At 37.9% G+C, this 21084-nt stretch overlaps 1 protein-coding gene across 5 annotated transcripts in view; it reads right to left on the bottom strand.

Moving 5' to 3' along the window:
- The window catches only part of BNC2 (basonuclin 2), a 340578-nt gene that overhangs the window by 19355 nt on the left and 300139 nt on the right, over positions 1 to 21084 (bottom strand). For 4 of the 5 annotated variants that reach the window (XM_042804706.1, XM_042804705.1, XM_042804707.1 and 1 more), the window contains exon 5: positions 13216 to 15182. In XM_042804706.1, the coding sequence (XP_042660640.1) occupies positions 13216 to 15182 (1967 nt within the window). Of the gene's footprint in view, positions 1 to 203; positions 248 to 13215; positions 15183 to 21084 lie in introns of all 5 variants that reach the window. The other variant, XM_042804708.1, reaches the window with a different exon arrangement.

A 21084-nucleotide genomic window follows, 5' to 3' on the forward strand; every position in this document is an offset into this window, starting at 1 on the left:
CTAGCACTTCCATGTACTTGATCATGTTTAGTTTGCCTCTAAATGTAAGGGTGAAAGTATGGATAGGGGCTATACTTTAGAACAATGAGTGAAGACAAAATACTATAGTACCCAGTGAAACCATGGCATTTCTACATGAACAGTTCCGGTAATAACATCAGTTCTTGAGGCTTTAAATTGCATAGAATCTGAAAAATATTAACCTTTCATAGGAAGAAAATCCAAAAGGTAAAATACAGTTCAGCACCTATTAAAAAAAGTAAAAAACAGTGCTTATTAAATGCAGGAAATAAAGGACAAGCAAGTTCTTGCAAATTAAAGATGTGGAGCCCAGTCATTTCAATCCCTTTCAATATGAAACAAATCACTCACACTGGTCACGAAGACAGCTCCCTCTACACTCAAATTATTCACTTGAAGATAAGCTCCCATCAAACTCTTTAGGGGTTTAACTAATTTACTGCACAGATACGGCACGTCTGTTGTAATAACAGGTAGGATGTATTGGGGTCGACCATTTATCAGAATTAGACTTCTTTTTTCAATTCGCAGTGAATTATGCTGCCTACACTGCTCCTCTTTCTCAGAGCTTCCCATCCCCTTACGGCCCCTAATGTGGCAGGCAAACAAAATTGACAGTCTCATCTTGTCAACAAGGGGTGATTCTCCTGAGAAGCCATTTAACTTTGCAGAGGAAGCAATGTATTAATGTGCCCGTCCCACGAATGTTAATCATCTTCAAGCTCCCTCTAACTTTGACATGAACGAAATCACCAAATTTGTTTACTAAATGAATTGTAATATGCTAATAAGAGAGCATGACACATATGGTAAAGCCAAACAGATGGTTTGTTTACTCCACTTTGCAACTTTATAAATGTTGCAACTCTGAAGATGTTAGTGAGAATTATTGTTTCGTTGGCAGTGGAAAACATGCCTTTTGCATACTTAATCCACAGTTAGAGTCAGAAAACAATTTGTCGTTGCTGTGGAATGCATAAAAAATGTTAATTCTGAGATGGCATTTGGGGAGGCAGGATAGCCAACTGTGTGAGCATATACTCAGGTTAGATGTTGAACTGGTATCTGATGGCAATGTTTACGACCAAATAATTTGAAATGTAAAATTTGACAGGTTCAGGATTCTTGAAAGGCCGAATAATTCAGTACATACCTGTTGAGGTGTTTAGTGAGATGGTCCTTACGGTGTAAACAGAATTACACTTTCACAACAGCTGTGTGTGCTCAGAAGCATCGAGGTCATGTCGCACTCTTAATATATTATTATTGTTGTCCATTAAAGATCAGAAGATATTACAAGCAAAAAGCACAACCACTGGTGTACCTGCCAAAGTTACTCAGAAACGATCAAAATTGTGTTGCAACACTTCAACCTCTCACTTTACTAGCTGCCTGGAAGCAAAACAGGCTCATTACAAAATAGCCAGCACTCTTGTCTGATATCTGGACTGGTTGAGAAAGTTTAGAATAAGATTTATCTGATGGAATATTTCCTAAGTGAGCTAATTCAGTATAGCAATGTTACGTGCACGAGAAGGTCATCATATGTATGACAAAGTCCTTCGATGGAAATTAACTGGTGCTCAGCACCACTGACAATCAGTTCAACCACCATAAGCTGTTCCTATAATTTCCACATGCTCTACAGAAAAGTTTATCCCTGTGCAGGAGATTCACACAAGACCCCGTACTGCAGTCATGAATTAGGTCCTCATCTCCCATGTGAGGACCCTGCTGGTCCTTCACACAAGGTGTATTTCCCCTTTAGAAGTACTGAGGCAACATCCAGGTAGAATCTCTCGTGAAACTGCACGAACTAACATTTCTCTTTAAACTCAAATCATCTAAATACTACATGATTCAAGTTTGGTAATCAGAAGTTTTCAACCTTCATTTTATTTTACTGTTACAACAGATATGTAAAAATGTGAAAATTTTGCAAGACTTTATACAGTCCCTTCAGTTTATCATTGTACTCATTAATTTTACTGAGTTTCAAGTTTCAGTAAATGCAAAAAAAGATAAAACTCAGTCAGAACAACTAGCTTACCCAATTCTGCATTGAAACCAAATATTTTCTCCCAGATATTGATGCACAGCAACACATTATCTCATGATTTGCTGAGAAGGTTCATAGACTCTTTCCTGATTGCATTATAGTTCAAGTTCATAATAAACCCTCAGATCCAGGGATAGTTTTGTACGTTTTCAGGTTTCACAGCAAATATGTAAACTGTTTCTTTTGGTCACAATGCAATGGTAATTCTCATTCCCACTGCTTTGTTTGTCTAAAAATGCTGGGTTTACTTATATAATACCAGAGGAATTATAAAACCAAATATGATGCGGCACTTCAACAGGGTTCCTCTATTAGTAATTTCACATTACTAAATAAGTACCTTTTTCAGGACAACTGATAGCTGATTATCGTATAACCTCTCTTCACTGATGCCCCAACTCCTCAGTAATTTCAATCCCTCAAGATTCTTCCATACATACCATTGCCAGTGGTTATTAAATTCTCAACTTTTTACCCATCCACAAGAGACTGTGCAAAGATATCTAAGGGAAGTATGAGTTCAGCTTGCTGTCCAAGGATTATTTTGGAAGAAACATTAGCGGCTGTCCCAGCCTGGCGCTTATATCTCATTTGAAACATCTACTCATTCCTGACCAACAAAGAAAATTTCAATAAAGTACTTTTACTGGTTTAACAGCAGTGAGCTCCTGGGATTGTCAAAGTGCTCAGTCTTTTCCGAGGAGAGAAGGAATCAGCAGCTCAAATATAATTAACCTTCCATTCTCAATGCAAACTGCCACGCACAGGAGCTCTGCAGTCTATTAGTGAAGTTATAACGGCCAACAGGCAGAGGCAAAATTGGTCAAAAAGTTGGCTGCTGCTGTCATATTTTTAGAATTATGATTAATGACACTAATAATGTGGATGATTACTGATATGTGTATCTCCTGCAGTTTATCATATTGCACTGGCTGCCTACGTCCACAATAAACATGATGCTATCATTTACCTCTTTATTGAAGGCAATCCTTCTCTTGAAGGAGCATATTCTAATTACTTTGTAATGTTTTATGTCTTAAACATTTTGCAGCTCTGGACCTTGCCAACTGCTTCATGTCTACCATTGATTAATTACAGAATGTTTAATCAAAATTTAGAACCTAATGCAGTCATTTATGAGTGTGCTGCAGTGCCAAGATAGTTAGGCTGCCGTCCCAAGCTTGGAGAGTGCTGGGTTCAAAATTAAATCCCAGAAATGTGGAAGATGCCAAAGATTTTACCTTGAGTGATTTCAGTTTAAAATCTTACTTCAGTTGATGAATGACAGGCACCCACCCAAAATGAGAGGTCTTTTTTGTGCATGTATGTGTGCTTTCATGTTTCTATTACATTTTTCTTCTTCTTTAAACATCTTCATTTTTCCCTTTATGACTTTGTTGCTGCAGTTGCTTCTCAGCTCCTTTACAAGCCTTACCTGCTGCTAGAGCTCTTGAAAACACCAGTCAAGAGAGTGTAGTTTTGAAGTGGTTAAACAAGTGAAAAATAATTTGCAGGGACAAATACATAAGGTTTTTTTTTTTTTTTTTTTAATGTGGATTTTTATGGTACTGTCATACAACCATTCACCGTTGAAGTTAAGTGTTTTTTTAATACCATTACTGAACTGCTGAAATGGATGCTAATATAGCTTGGAGTGCTAATGTCAAATCCTGATAATAAAAAAGACAGACTGCTGAATGAAATAATTTCAAGTAAAAAATAGAACAAAAGTGCTCTCACTCTCGCTTTCCACTTTTATTGAATTGGGACTGACTGAGCCAATTGCTTTAGAAGTCTGTAAAACACAATTACTAGTGAGCTGACTGACCCAGCAGTGCCCCTTCTGTGACAGAACAGACTAAAAAGGCTGCAGAATTAGTGCTGCTCCTCTATCTGGCTATTAGACCTGAGAGATGTCCAGTGCAAGATCTGTTATACTTTCTGTCAGGGCCTGCGTCCTCCCCTCATGAAATCTTGATTCTCAATCTTACATAATATATCATCTGCATGCATCTTCTTCTTGAAACAAGGGCTCATTTACCTTTTTTGAGTGGGAATTCAAGTTCTCTTTCTATGCATTGTAATTTTAGATCTTTACCTACCAACACAGATAGATATAGGTCTTTCAGTACATGCATCCAGAGACACACACGCACATATACATGTTTAGGCTTTTATTTCCCCATTTTATGTGTTAAACACAAAAGTACAATGTAAGATTTATGGGCAGCAAAATTAACTATGTCCCGTTTGTATTTTCAGTTGTAAGTGGCTGAAGTGTAATTGCTTTATTTTGGCATAGCAAAGAAAAGGAGAGAGGGATAGAGAGGGAGGATGAGGGAGAGAAAGGAAAAAAAAAAATGTATTGAACTGGAACTAGGCAACACTTTTCCCTTGTTAATAAAATAAGCAATAAAGTTTGTAAAGCACCAGAATCAGAATCAGTAACAATGGAAATAATAACTTATAAAACTTGTAATTTACAGCTTATGTTTCGGACTCGTATAGTTTGACATGGACATACAGCTTAGTGCTTTTTTTTTTTTTTTCGCTTTCTCGTCAAAAAAAGGCAAAAACAAAGTGATGGCAAAAAATATTATCTTACTACAATCCCATCCTTTCTTTCTCTCCTCCCACTCTCCCCCATACAATACAAACCACATTTTTTCTTTTTTTTGCCAACAAAGTCCTGCAATCTTTTCTTTTTTATGACAGTGTACATTTTTGGCAAATCTAAAACTCTTTTTCTTCCAGGTCCACTTATGTGAAGCTTGCAGGTGCCTTATGGCAAAAATGTTAAATTATTTCTTAGGCAGATTTTTTAAAGTAGTGCTTTTTAGGGCAAGCTTAAATGTGAAATGAGCTCTTAATTAAAAAAAAAAAAAAAGGGCAATAACAAAAAAGCCAACTTGTTTAGCACAAGGAAAACTGCTTATTTAAAAGATGTTGCTGGGAAGTAGGAAGCACTACTAGAAGCTTCAGGTTTACTTTAGAAGTGGTGGGCTCAAAACTTCTGTCAAGAAATATCCAGTGTTTGCCATTAAAAAGTCAACATGTGAAAATCCAGTAGTGGTATCACACCTGAGATATTTCTGTGTTACCTCAGGTCCCAACAGATCATCTGAGTCATCTCTAGTGCCATTGGGAACATTTTATGTGTACCTGCTGGACGTGAAAGAGTGTTTTCAACTGTACTACCTATAGCATAATATCATGAATACTAGCGCATGGTATGTGGCACAGCTGGCCGTCTTTGCTGAAGAGAGGCAAAAGACAGAAGACTGAGAGTGCTGCAGGTCAGGAGCAAGGGGTAGTAAAAGCCATGCACAATGTCTTCCAGTGCCTATATAGTACACAGTCTTTCCTTGGCACTGTGGAGTATTTAGCTCTCATTAGTAACTCTGCACCTCTTCCTTCAGGATCACCCTAAGATAAGTAGTCAGCAGTCTGGTTATCTTTCCCCTCAACTGTTTCTAACTGCACAGTACATTCATGCAATTATAAACTCTACTTTATGAATTTGTTATTATTCCCTGCCATATTTTCTAACCACTAGCAACTTGTATAACCATGAAAAGGTGTCCCAGATTTACAGAGCTTGGGTTTTGGGTGTTCTTTTCCCCAGGGCCCATAAATTGCCAAATATTTTTGAGTAATATCTTTTTACTAAGACATTTTCCAGTGCAAAACACTCCAATCCCACCCGTTCGTTGCAAATGCGCCTTCAGGCCAGTGCCTCAGACATCAGTGACTACAGCAAAAGGCTCCCTGTAATTCTTAACCAATCTATCTGGGTCTACAAGACAAGACCTATGTTGTCAAAAAGCAATAGGAAAGCAAAAAGGAATAGGAACCCAAGTGAGTTTTGTTTTACTATAGCGGTTGCCTGCTACATAATTCTACTTCAAAAAATACCTCATGACCTCACAAACCCTAGGAATTACTATATCTTTGGGATGAGGCCAGCTGTGGACCTCTGTCTAGATATACTGACAGGACTGGCACATTATCCTCCAAAACAGTGTTGGAATCATCAACACCTGGTAATTTTTTTCCCCTTCTGGGATATTTTTTTTCTAGGTCAGTTCTACATATTGTCTCACCAGTTTTCTTACCTTCAGGTAAACTTTAATTTGGATATGCCCCAGCACAGTCATTCAGTTCATGTTCTAATGAATAAAACGGCTCAAATCTAGTGGGAAGAACAGCATCATCATTAAGGGGAGAAGAAAATGGCCTCATCTACAAGTAATCTTTGGTTAGGCCACAAGATCTGATGTAAAGTTTGCCTTTTCAGGTGACAGTTTCTCCTTTCAGACAGACAAACGCAGATGATGAATGTATCATGTATGTATGTATGGTAGCGTTTACCCGCCTACTTAGCGCCTCTCTCATTCATTGAGAGCTGTAACTCCAAAGGGCAGTAAACACACAGCTATTCCTGCCACATATGTTTTTCCCTCCCTCTTTCATGATTTCTCCCCAGACCCTCGCACCTGAGAGTGCTATACACCTCTCAGGTTGCAGTGTCCTGTTCCGTTTTCACTCATCCATGCTTTTGCAAGTAGTGCCTTGGTGCTATCTTGTATTTGTAAAGTACAGCTTCTTCCACTGTAGAAGTCTTATAGTCTTCTGCTGTTAAATTTAAAAGAACAGCTAGACCCTTCCTCTGCAGGAACTAACATAGGAAGATGTTTTGTTTACCCCACTTCCAAAAGACTCTAGGGAAGATGGAATGTCTCTGCATATGGGAAATAGCTTTACATTTACTGAGATAACTGGAGAAAACTCAATTTTCTCCCACTCTCTGGAGAAGAGTTTTGGTTCTTCCGGTTATTTCCTCGGAAGCTAGGGGCAGCCAGGTTGTTATGAATAAGTTTTCACGTTCCCAGTTCTGTCTTCCCAAATAATCTCTTTCCCTGAACATAAGACATACAAACCTGCACAGGAAACTTGGACAAGCCAAATTTAACATTTTCACTATTTTTTCACAACACATACCAGGGGAAAATATTGTTCCACGAATGTTTTGCTTTTGGCTAGTATTTTCAACGCTTTTCTTAAGCTTACCACCTATCTTAATCCTGGTGTAGCAGTTTATTTAAATAAATTTTTCAGGTCACTGAAAAGTCTTTGACTTATTTTGCAAATTCACATAAAAATGAGACTTCTTACACTGAACAAGAAACTGTACTCTCACTCTCAAAGTGATACAATTTTGTATACAAAGGGAGAACATGATAATGAAGGCAGCAGATCACTTAAACACCACCTCCAACTCAGACCCAAACCAAACGGATATGCGTAGTTGGAAGAGACCTCCCTCCACATTAGTGCTGATCTTGCAATCTTTACTTGCATATGTAGTCTCTTTAGGACTTGTTTCTTTTATTTTAAATTAGAAAAAAAATCTTATGAAAAAATTAGTTCTATGCATTCTAGTTTTAATTCTGCTTCTCTTGTTCACATCAGTGAGTATGCAATATGACAGGCACTCTATGTTTAACGTGACTACTCATGGAAGAGTTAGCCTCGTGTTACAGGTGGCACAAAATGTTTCTTCATGATCCAGGTTCTTTTGAGTAAGGAAGAATTACGTGAACATTAGCAATGACACACATTTTAGTGACTCTGCAAGAGAAAACCTAATGGTTTATGCAATTTTATTGGATATGCAGCTATTCTTTTCATGAACTGCATCATGTCCAGAAACAGTAGTATAGGTGTAAATATGTTTGTATTTTTAAAAACGTATAAAATATCCCTTTTGTTTCTGTCAAATGGTTCATCAAACACCTAATGTCTTAAAACCTGATTTCCTTGGTTTTTTTTGAGGAAATTGAAGTTGTATATGGCAGCTAATTATATTAGGGGAAATACAGCAATTGTTAGCATGCACTGCTGTGAAATATCTTGTTACTTGGAGCTATCTATTCCTAGAATTGAGTGCATTTATAGAAAATAATTCTCTAAAAAGTTATCTGTAGAAGATTCCAAGCATAGTAGGATAATGAAAAAATGGGTGCTGTTGTGTCAAGGAGGTGATAACAGGAGGCAGATAGCAGCTTTCTCACATCTTCACCTCCCTTGATAATATATGCAGTGGCTCATCATAGGTAACTGATGTTAATTTATTCAAGCACACCTGTACAGGGCTGAAAGTCAGGTAACCAGACAAAAAGTATGTCTCTGCTTTTTCAGTACAGCTACCCAGAGGCCTATATATGCACAAATTTAGTTGTGGAGACATCAGCAGGTTTTAATAAACCACCTACAGATGTCTTGTTCTGTACAAATCAAGGAGTTTACATGTTTAAGTCTGGACTGATTTAACTAGCAATCAAGTGGCATGATCACACTTGGCACCAATAGTTGCCTCATATTTATTTATAAGTCACCCTGAGCAGATATTATTTTGTTTTTGAATTTATTCATGGTCTCAGTCACCTTTCCCAACTTGTGGAACACACACAGACAGACACGTTCACTTTCTGCAAAAATTTAAAGACAAACCTGCGTAATTAATAATCCTACTTTAGTAGCAGAAAAGCAAAGTGAAAAGTTCTTGCTTTGTTCCTCTGAACAAGTATGCTGAGAATTAATTTATTTTACATACATTGAGTAAAAGGAAAACATGGTAATGTATTGTTACTAATGTTGTGTCCTATCTTAAGAAACAGATTTTAATAGTGCCAATACTGAGGTGGAACAGGGATTAAGCATGCACTAAGGTTGATAGAGAAGATGGCTATATTTCTCCTTAAGATCTGACAGCTTCTTAACAAGACTTACTGAAGGTAGAAGGTCCACAGGCCTCATACTTCATCATGTTTTTTGACCACAAAATTATTGGCTCTTAAAAGTGAGACCCAGAAATTAAGACAACTGCTCTAAGCGTCACCTTCCAGACCTTCATCTCTGCATATGCTCTCCAACGCAGACTCTTAGATGAAACTTTGGTATTGCTGTCCTCTTTGGACAGGAAATAACTACTTCCTCCTATCCAAATGTCTCATCCACTTCTCAGGATCATTCCCTGAGCAGCTGCACCTCAGTGCTGGATTCAGGGACCAACCACACCTATCTCTCTGTAAGGCAAAGTCAGTATCTGCTAGGGCAGGACTCACAAATGAAGCTGGGAAGCAGATCCCATGGGAATCTAATAACTGGGGCCACAGGCCCTTTCTCCTCACTCAAAGGACAGACCTCCTCTGAGCCCAGAGACAACTCACTTTACAGGGACAATTATTTCCATTCAAGTGCACAGTTCTCACAGGAACTTACCTTCTTTCCTTCTCTTTCTTCTTCATATAAAAAATTATTTTGAAAATTGGAAAATATGTCTTTCTGTTCAAAAGGAGGCTTATGATATTGCTTCTGACTTCTGACATAATTTTTAATATGGTCTCTTTTCCTATTTACTCTCCATTTCTTTCTTGCAACAAGATGTAGCCTGAACATCTTGCCTTTAGAAGAAAGGACATGTGGAGTAAACACAGAAACAGAAATGGAAGAACAGCTAATTCAGGGAATGACTGTTGAAGAATGGAAGAAAAAGTGGTTTTCATAAGAGTAGTGCTTCCAGGAAAAGAAAGACAGAAAGAGTTCTCTCTTTGGGGAAAATATCAAAGATACAGCTATATATAAGGTTGATTTGGTCAGTGATGTTACTTGCAGCTAAGAAGGAGATGAAAAAAGGCCCTTTTTAAAAAAAATCTGGGCTCAGTGGAGCTTGACTATTCAAAAGCAATACTGTCTAATTTTTAGAAGGAAAACAGAATTACTGGGTCAGTGACAGTAAGGACCGGGACTCTGCTTTGCTTTCCTCTGCCCTGCATTGAAAAAACACGTGAGGTGGGCTCCTGAATCTCCTGGTTATCTTGACCCTAATTTACAAGGAATAGCAGTGTTTAGTCAAAGAACTCAGAAGATATTCCAACCTTTCTGGCAGAAGCATATTTACACAGGAGGTGACCTTGGCAAAAATGATGTAGGAACGGTGAAGCAGGATTTAGTCAGCCCTTAAAATGATTTGCTACAGGATGCACTCCACAATGGAGGGTTGCCGCTGTGACATGGATAAACACCCCTCCTTCAGTCAAAGCAGCACTGCATTTGCTCCTAACATGATCTGCTGCCTCTGGTAACCAGCAGTTTGTATCATAACCCCACCCTTGTAAAGCCCATTTTACAACAGCTGCTCCCACTGTCAACAATTTGGAGTTTGTGTATGTACAGGACAGGGGGAATACAGTCAAACATTTGATTAACTAGAATTGCATTGGAAAAGATCTTAAGACATATCAGATACCTCTAAAGGAAGCAAAAAGGATCAGCCAGTGTTAGTTATCTCCACATACGCTTGTATTTTCTTTTAGAACATAACTAGAATGATGAGGTTTAGACCTCTAGCTAGTCATAATAGGACTAATAATATTATTAACACAATACTACTAATATGAGTAATAAAATGACTAAAAATAATTTCAGAATATGCTGTAAGATACGGGATAGCTAGAACTCTGATTTCGTGCAGGAGATAGTACTGAAAATATTATTTAATTTTCATATTCAAAGCAAAGAAATTCTAAGCTTCTCTAGCTAGTCAAAGGTTATGTGACTCACAACACAAGTAAACCACACACACGTTTTATAATGTGTAAAAATGGAACACCAATACATGACAAATATTACCAAGGAATTATTATTGTGTGCTTTAGGTAGCTATTCCTTATTTCTTGTACAGCAATTAATAGTAAAATGCTTCTGAGCTTTTAAGTGAAATTAATTTAAGTGGCTGGAAGAAGTTCTCACTTTGCAATGCTATTAGTTATCCAGTTATCTTTAAGGTGCTCTCCATAACCCGAAGAGCTAGAAATTGTATACTTAGGTAATGACTCTCTCTGAAATATGAGTGCTAATGAACTTACAAAAACATCATGCCTGAATGGGCACACAAACTACCATACCTTAAAATTTTTTGAGGTGTATAAACCACCTTTCCAATTAAAGGATATGATATGCCTATGAATTTCTTTTGTCTCAAGTGCAACACATAACTGAAACATATTCTGAATGTTACTAGTGGAATGATATAAAAAGATGGTCTTGTGCCTTACACAACTCAAAATGATGTGTAAATAATAATTTTGTCTTTAAATATGCAGCATGCACTTTAAGTTCCTGAATCAGATTTTTATTTTATGGCTTGCTTTCATAAGTTTAACAGGAGTATCCCACATAGTTCACAAAATATTTTCAAAATGTGCCCTTTTTTGATATTCTTGTCTCAGAAATATTTTATGTATGTCATCACACTCATCTCTTTCTTAGAACATATAAATCTTTACTATGTTAACTTTATTATTAGCATGATCTATCAACGGATTCCTGCTGAAATATAAACTGAATAAAGTTCCAAGTTCTAAAGCTAGCCACTTCTTACTTCACATGCTGAAGGCAAAGCTGCTTTGCTTAGTACATGACTGATTTTTCATAATTCACTTGAGGAAACAGACAAACCAAGCCAAATTCTTGACTAAAAAAACCTGTGCAATTTCAGGAACTGAAAGGGACTGTACACATCTAAACTCAGCACAGATCATGCCACTTAACTCAAATGCCTCCTTTGTCAAAGGCAAGTCTCATAAAGTTATCAGGATACTCCAAGAGGGAGTCTTAACTTAGTTTTACCTGCTTCGTGTCCAGTGGTTTCATCCTACTGAATTGCAAAATTTCTAGATTGTCCTTCTTATCCATTTTGAACTTGTATTCTTATGGGTGTTCCTATTTTTCTGTTTAGTGGATTTCACAAATGGCAACAGGAGACGTGAGATATCTGGGAACTGGACTCTCCATTAAAATAGTAAATTTTGGCTCCTCAGTATTCTCAACACTAACTAGCTCTCATTTTATATGACATATTAACTTCCAAACCACATCAATTTCAATGAAAAAAAAAAAAAAAAGAGGTGTGTGTGAAATATTTAGCAAGGTTTAATTTCCTTCCTATGTCTGCTGAATTTTTACAACATAATGAAAAAATATGAGACACAAGTAAAGAAAAAGAGACAACCCAATCTCACCATCACTCCATGAACCAGAAAGATTTTGTTATGTGACAATATGATCATCATCACATGTGAGAGCTTTTATCCACAAGTATGGAATGACTCTGTTATCCCACCACCTTGACAAATTCCATTTATATTACATTCTCCTCAGGAATCAAAAAGAACTGTGTATTAAAAAAACCCCAAAACCTAAGACTTTAAGGACCAGCTGCTTCTGTTTAAGCCCAACTGTTTCAGTATTGATGCAGCATACCTAGGGCATGATGTCATCTGAATGGCCATCAGAATATACCCTGGTTGATCTTAAAAATATGTAGAGGTCTAGCCTCTCCTCTCTGAGTCTGTATAATTCCCACCAGTGGGGACAGGAGTTGCTCACATGCAGAAAAGAATATAAAGTAAATGACCACAATGGATTGAGAGGTGTGTAAATTCTAATAAAGAAAGAGACAACTAATTTCTTAACATTTACTTGTCCTTGCTATAACATAGTAGTTAATTTTAAAAATTAAAAAGAAAGAATAGTCTTCTAATGCTTTCTATTTGCTTTTATATGACCTTATGGGGATGGAAATCATTTTTTTATTCCAGTCCTTCCATCTCTCTCTCCATCCATTCATCCAACTGTCGATCCACCCCATCCCCTCCTTCCTAGTTTGCTGGTTTGATATGCATGCATGCAGATATTTCTACTGTATATAATTTACTATATATTTAATAGAAGTTTTTATTGTTCTAAAAGTTGCAGGGAGAAGAAAATAAATGTAATAAAAGCTGCAGCTTATAAGCAGAAGTACAATACACATGTTCACAGGCACACAGAAAGAACAGTGACATTTATTATCTAGCCAGTCACTTAAAAGAATGGCACAATATATACTATTCTGAATGCCAAACAACAATGAAAATCTTAAAGTGATAAAACTCTCTCAATGTCATGGGAACACAACTGTCACTTGTCATTACTGTGCATGTCTCTATTTCTTCATATATCCTAAACTGCCTATTCTTACATATTGCAACACATTTAATAATGTAGAAAATCAATTAATATTTACTGACCTGTCTCTGCTTCTCCGTGATGGGAACGCAGCATTACAACCAGCCACTGTGCAGACATGCATCTCTTTTAAATGAACATTTCTGTAGTGAAGCTTCACACTGTAGGAACTCTTGAAACTTTTCTTGCACACATAGCAGATCTTGGGGTCTGGGCTGGAGCACATTTCACCTTCTGGGGAGAACTTCTGAGGGCTGCTGTAGTTGAATGTAGAAGCAAAACTTTCATGAAGGGCAGCCATACTGGCACTGCCTCCATTGTACAGTCCATATTGGCTCATGTAGAACATGTCATATGTAGGATCTGTATACTCTTCCTTCACCTTAATGACATCCTGATTGGAAGAGTCATTGTGGTTTTCATCTGGTCTGTCACTGTGCATCATAGATTTTTCGCCAGGTTCATGGAGGCGATCGTCACCTTCCATGGATTCCTCACACAATTTGGGCTCTGATGACTCTGATTCATTTTCATAGTCTCTCTCATGCTCCTGGTCTTCTGATGTCATGCTGTCTGCCCTTCTTATGTCTGGTCTGGAAAGGCATCTGCTTCTGTCACTTTTGGAAAAGTCTTTCACAGACAGGCCTGGGCTCATTTCCTCCTGAGAATGGCAGTGATTGTCATGACCAATGTCATTCACCATTGTGCTGCTGTCATTCACCTCTTCGTCTTCATCATCAAACTCATCAGCAGTATCGATAACTTCCTTTTCAATTTTAACTGGCATGCTTGATTTCCTTGGCTTCTTCTTGGGGGCAAGGTCAGCATTAGGCTCTGGAGTGGGCATCAGCACTGAAGGTACTGATGACTCTGAAGGAGGAGGAGGAGGATGCTCCATGCCACTCACTGCTGGTATTATTGGACTAGTAGGAAGTGAAGTTGGAGGACTTACCATCTCTCCAGGAGTAAGTAAATTTCTGTAAAACGGAGGAACAGGTTGGACAGTCTTTAAAGCTGGGAACACCAGCTGACTGGGAAGAGGGTTCTGTAGTACAGGATCTAGAGGGGGAGTGGTAAACCCCATTGGTGGACGCCCAGGACTTGTTAAAGTTAGGTTGGATTTTGTACTTGCTATGACTGGAGTGGCCGCACCTGATGTAGCACGAATTAGATCTTTGTCACGGTTGTTCCTTAACATAGGCATGTGGAGGCGGGGATTGGGGTTAGCACTGTGGCGATTGCGGCTTCTGAGAGAGCTGAAGACCATGTTGCAGCCCTCAATAGTGCACCGGTGCTTGATTTTCAGGTGAACAGCATTGTAGTGGATTTTAAGAGTACCTTTGTCATAGAAAGTTTTACCACATGCATTGCAAAACACCCTTCCTTTCCTCGAGGCTGACCCCATTCTCCTCATTCTGTGAATGCGGAATGAGCTTTTAGCGTGTTCTGGTTTTGATAAATCATTGACAGGCGTAGGTGTCTGAACAGGAGACACACAGGCTGGCTCAGTTTTGGGCTCAACATTTGTGATGCTGGTCAAAGCATTCCTGCTGGATGTTTGCTCATTCTTGAAAGGCGTAGGGGAAACTTCAGATTCACTGCTCTCGTTATACTCATTTTGGGTCGTAAGGCTTGGTTCACGAAGCCTCATTGATGGCTGTTCCAGCAGGAGGCCATTTGGAGGCAGCCCCAGCAGCGGAGCAGAGACTGGATTTATATACTGGAATGGAAGCAGGAATGCAAGGCTATTCGGGATATTTTCAAAATGATGAATGCTGGAAGGGTTGCTATTCTCCAAGTGAGCAAGGAGACTTGGGCTCCTGGTGCGATTATTGCTTTCAATAAAAGTCCTTATATCTGAATCTGTCTTTGAAGATGGCACAGCCACAGCCTGCCCTTCTTTTTCTTGAATTGCCATCAGCTCTACAATGGATTTGGTTTCTCCAAATCTCAGGAACTGCTGAAGGGTAATGATCTCTTCTTCCCTGGACATGATGGCCCAGCGGTCCAGCACTTTGCCTGCAGCATCCTAGAGGCCATATCAAAGAAACAACAAAGACAAACACAAAGAAAAAACTTATTGATTCTGTATAATTATTGAATTCAATAGAAGGTGTTCTGCTGCCTGAACATGAAACACTAAGCTCAAAAAACAACATCCAAACAGCATTAATAGAACCTGACCAAAAAAAAAGCAAACTTTCTAGCCATGCAAATATAGTAATTAAGAGTTACAGTCAGAGAAACAGATTGAGCTTAGTAATGTCAGAGCAAACAAAATGTAGACCACGGGGCTCTGTGATCTAAAATGCTTTGAATACTTTCATTTTAACAATGGTGATCTATGTACAATGCTACTGTTTAGCACACATTAGTGTAAAACATGAACTGTTGCTGTATTGCTCCAATGTAAAATGTAGAAAGTTGTACCTTAATTACTATTAAATGGTGCACTATAGAAAATTGTACCTTTATCACTATTAAATGGTGCATTTGATAGATTTGCTTCTTAAATATAACCAGAAGTCATTCATAGGCCATCTCACAAGAAATTTTGACACAAGACAAAAAGACTTAAAAATAGCACATAACACTTGTACCTTACTACTTTTTTTTAAAAAAATCTTTTTTCTTTTTTTTTTTTTTCTCATGACAGCACTACTGAAAAATATATTCATTATAAACTTTCATCAAAGATAGAATCTGGGGCACTGGTTTTAAGCATAACTGGACTATTACTGGCAATTGATTGTAAGCTTGCAATCTTGAAATGGTTAGGCTTAAGAGGTGACTTCTTTGCAGTGTTGTTATAAATGACAGTTAAAAATATGTAAAAAGTAAGCATCTGATAGATGTAGATAGCATAAATGTGTAAAAATGTTGTATCTTAACACTGCCTTCTGATAGCAAGGGAAAAATCCAGAGAGAATACACATCAGTAATCACTAGACTATCTGTTGTTAAATATACATTAAAAAGCATTTCACACTTTCATTTTTGCTAGTAAGCATGAGATTTGCCTGAAGGTAGGACTTAAAAATTCTGCAATGTAATGTCAGGCAAGCCACTCCAGCATGTATTGATAAAAACATATTAAAATAATTATATAATGAATACATCATTTTATTTGCATCTTTCCTTTTGGGCAAATGGTGGACATAACATCAGAACAGTAACGATAACCAGCAAGCACTGTTGCAGGCCATCAAACCAGAATTATTCCATTGCTACCTCATGCAATAAACAGTTTGGAAGCCTTGCAAGATACTCCCCTGTACTGTGTCTGATCTTTTAAAATTTTGAATATCAACTTCAGAACCTTATCTGAACACTTTAGACTATGCACTATTGCAAAAGACGCTAGCTCTTGTTTAGTTATGGAGCCTGAAAATACCTTTCTTCCCTTCCTTCCCCCTCCCCCCGGCGATCTTCCTTCCTTCCTTCCTTCCTTCCTTCCTTCCTTCCTTCCTTCCTTCCTTCCTTCCTTCCTTCCTTCCTTCCTTCCTTCCTTCCTTCCTTCCTTCCTTCCTTCCTTCCTTCCTTCCTTCCTTCCTTCCTTCCTTCCTTCCTTCCTTCCTTCCTTCCTTCCTTCCTTCCTTCCTTCCTTCCTTCCTTCCTTCCTTCCTGCCTTCCTTCCTGCCTTCCTTCCTGCCTTCCTGCCTTCCTTCCTGCCTTCCTGCCTTCCTTCCTGCCTTTCTTTCTTTCTTTCTTTCTTTCTTTCTTTCTTTCTTTCTTTCTTTCTTTCTTTCTTTCTTTCTTTCTTTCTTTCTTTCTTTCTTTCTTTCTTTCTTTCTTTCTTTCTTTCTTTCTTTCTTTCTTTCTTTCTTTCTTTCTTTCTTTCTTTTCTTTCTTTCTTTCTTTCTTTCTTTCTTTCTTTCTTTCTTTCTTTCTTTCTTTCTTTCTTTCTTTTCTTTCTTTCTTTCTTTCTTTCTTTCTTTCTTTCTTTCTTTCTTTCTTTCTTTTCTTTCTTTCTTTCTTTCTTTCTTTCTTTCTTTCTTTCTTTCTTTCTTTCTTTCTTTCTTTCTTTCTTTCTTTCTTTCTTTCTTTCTTTCTTTCTTTCTTTCTTCTTTCTTTCTTTCTTTCTTTCTTTCTTTCTTTCTTTCTTTCTTTCTTTCTTTCTTTCTTTCTTTCTTTCTTTCTTTCTTTCTTTCTTTCTTTCTTTCTTTCTTCTTTCTTTCTCTCTTTCTCTCTCTCTTTCTCTCTCTCTTTCTCTCTCTCTTTCTCTCTCTCTTTCTCTCTTTCTTTCTTTCTCTCTTTCTTTCTCTCTTCCTTTCTCTCTTCCTTTCTCTCTTCCTTTCTCTTTCTTTCTTTCTTTCTTTCTTTCTTTCTTTCTTTCTTTCTTTCTTTCTTTCTTTCTTTCTTTCTTTCTTTCTTTCTTTCTTTCTTTCTTTCTTTCTTTCTTTCTTTCTTTCTTTCTTTCTTTCTTTCTTTCTTTCTTTCTTTCTTTCTTTCTTTCTTTCTTTCTTTCTTTCTTTCTTTCTTTCTTTCTTTCTTTCTTTCTTTCTTTCTTTCTTTCTTTCTTTCTTTCTCTCTTTCTCTCTTTCTTTCTCCCTCCCTCCTTTCCTTTCCTTTCCTTTCCTTTCCTTTCCTTTCCTTTCCTTTCCTTTCCTTTCCTTTCCTTTCCTTTCCTTTCCTTTCCTTTCCTTTCCTTTCCTTTCCTTTCCTTTCCTTTCCTTTCCTTTCCTTTCCTTTCCTTTCCTTTCCTTTCCTTTCCTTTCCTTTCCTTTCCTTTCCTTTCCTTTCCTTTCCTTTCCTTTCCTTTCCTTTCCTTTCCTTTCCTTTCCTTTCCTTTCCTTTCCTTTCCTTTCCTTTCCTTTCCTTTCCTTTCCTTTCCTTTCCTTTCCTTTCCTTTCCTTTCCTTTCCTTTCCTTTCCTTTCCTTTCCTTTCCTTTCCTTTCCTTTCCTTTCCTTTCCTTTCCTTTCCTTTCCTTTCCTTTCCTTTCCTTTCCTTTCCTTTCCTTTCCTTTCCTTTCCTTTCCTTTCCTTTCCTTTCCTTTCCTTTCCTTTCCTTTCCTCCTTCCCTCCTTCCCTTCCCTTCCCTTCCCTTCCCTTCCCTTCCCTTCCCTTCCCTTCCCTTCCCTTCCCTTCCCTTCCCTTCCCTTCCCTTCCCTTCCCTTCCCTTCCCTTCCCTTCCCTTCCCTTCCCTTCCCTTCCCTTCCCTTCCCTTCCCTTCCCTTCCCTTCCCTTCCCTTCCCTTCCCTTCCCTTCCCTTCCCTTCCCTTCCCTTCCCTTCCCTTCCCTTCCCTTCCCTTCCCTTCCCTTCCCTTCCCTTCCCTTCCCTTCCCTTCCCTTCCCTTCCCTTTCCTGTCTTCAGAGGGTTGATTCTTCTCTCCCCTCACATTTTCTAAAGTACCAGAAAATGCAATTTGCCCCAAATAGTAAAGTATATATTTATTTGATTACAGCTGGTTTTATTATTCCAGTTTTGATCTCTGTTACCTCTGTGGATACAAAGTTAATGATGAAGGTCAATGCCATGTATGTTTCAGTACCTTAGATGTGACTGTAAAACCTTTAGAGAGGCTTCGTACATGACCATTCACAATCAAACTTTACAAGACTATGAAACCCTCAACAGCAATTAATTACAGAATATCTTACTCAGCTGACCTAGATGGAAAGCCCCAGAAACTATCTCTATGCAGAAAATGTTCAGCATGTATTTACACAGTGATGAAGGAACATCATTATGCAGATGCTGGTCCTGATTTGCAGCATTAGTCAGGAAACGTCCCCTCCTTTAAACACCTTTAAGCACTGTGCACTTTTCTAATTTCTATGTTCTCCCAATTCTACCTCTCTGATGGAGCAGTATTTCACAGGCAGTCAGTGCTATCTAGTAGAAATCATTCAGAACATCAAAAAATCCCACCCAACAACAAAACAAAGTGAAACAGAAAAAAACCAAAATGGGGCGAGGGGAGGGAAAAAAAGAAACCTACCAACATCACAAACAAACAATTAAAGGACAGTTAATATTTTAAAGTTCTGAGATTATATATTTTTTCCCCACCTATCTAACTTTGGCTACTCTCCCCATGAGCGTGACTTAAATCTTCTTACATCTATTTCTCCCACAGCTTCCAGCCAGCCATACCGGTTCTAGGTTTGAGTAATGCCTACCTGGAACTGCAAAACCAGACTCAGTTCAGATTTTGGTCTCCAGGCCTTCACTGTCACCTCCAACCCAATCTATATGCACACATTTCTAATCCGAAGCCAAAAGTATTATTTCCTTCTAACTGCAACTTGCATTGTTTGAAGATGGAAATAACATCATCTAATTTATACTGTTTACATGTATTGAATTAGGATTCCTGTCTGCAGCCAGCTGCAGGCTTCTTTGTAATGTACTACTAGTAGTAATTTGTTTTGGTTTTGCTTTAATTTGTAAATCACTCACAGGCTTATGTAACAAATGCATGCTTTGCAAAAATGGATATTTAAGTAAATAAAAATTAAATACTGCCAGCATGACAATAACTCACGAGAATAGTAGGTACAGATCCTGCAACAGACTCCCACATGCAAGTAGAAGTTGGTATCATATAGCCCCACACCCAGTGGCAGAGCACCCAGCTCTTTGCATGCACAGAATAGGCAGACCTTGTCTAAATGCAAGGGCTCCCAGTATGCTATCAACAAGTTATTCCACATCTTAACTCAGAGAAGCTGGCAGTTGGCTACATGAGGTACCTCTCAGTGAGACACCACCACCCTTTGTTTCATTTAATTTAAGGACTTGCAGTGAGGAGGGCCAGACCTTCAGCAGCTGCTAAATTCCACTGATCAGAGAAACTGACAGTCAAGGGTGTGATTGTCATGGGGTTACCTTTGCTGTCACAGAAACAGCAGGGAATCAGAAAGCTCCTCTTAAATGATCCTTGGCTACTACTGTTAGTTATATCAAGCTAGATCTTGTTAATTTTCAGCAAGAAGTTGTTTGGCTTTTTTTCTCCAGCAAAAGTAAAGAAAAATTCCACAGATGCCTATATTTCATAGAAAATACACTACTTATGGATACTGTGTAGCATATGCTTCCATATTTACATAGTGATGGCTTTCCATAAATCATTTTAAGTATGTATTATGCAAAAGTAGATAAAGCAAATAGGAATGTCATTTTTTAATAAAACTTAAAATTAACAAAAAAGCTAACCATTATCCCCTTTGAATTAAGCTATAACTAGCAAGGGATCTCTCTGTATATGGTAATACTTGATTAGAGGCTCAAGTCCTTTCTTACATGTAATCGATTTCTTGTTTCTTACAATCTCTCATGCTAAATTTTCTCCCCAAAGCCATTAAATCATATCCACATTTAAATATTTCATGACAAAAGGTTCCAATTTATATTACTTTTTTCAGCTCACAACTGATTAAGCCAAGCCTCCTGTGACAATGTGTACAAGGAAGTCAGTGAGTATAGAGATACCACTGCACGCTCACAGCTCTAAACCATGCAGTAGACAAATAAGCCCAACCTGTTCAGCATAGTGATGTGATGCTCTTCCTTCTTTGCTCATACAGCCTTGATTTTATTTTTATTATTTTTATTTTTATTTTATATGTGTGGGTAGCTCTCACAATTTCAGATGGGGAAGATCTTTTAATCTCCAAATCATATTAAATTAACCTCCAAGGATACAAGACATAACCTTGAATCTTCTTCTGACTCTAAACAAAACTTGACTATTATTTGTATGGATATGGATTCATATATACACATACTACATTAGATCTATAACAGGAATGTCATGGTTTATCATACTGAACCTGTCTCCTCATTTTTGCTGACTGTATGCTAAGAAGATATGTGTCAGGATATGTTAGGGTACATCTTGTCTTAAACGTCTAGGTCAGATAGAACAAGGGATCGGTGCCAAGATGATTATCTTGGATGATACAAACAGGCTACAACAGAAAATGGA

The sequence above is a fragment of the Tyto alba genome, unplaced genomic scaffold, assembly GCF_018691265.1.
Source record: "Tyto alba isolate M040663 unplaced genomic scaffold, T.alba_DEE_v4.0 Super-Scaffold_42, whole genome shotgun sequence".
NCBI lineage: Eukaryota > Metazoa > Chordata > Aves > Strigiformes > Tytonidae > Tyto > Tyto alba.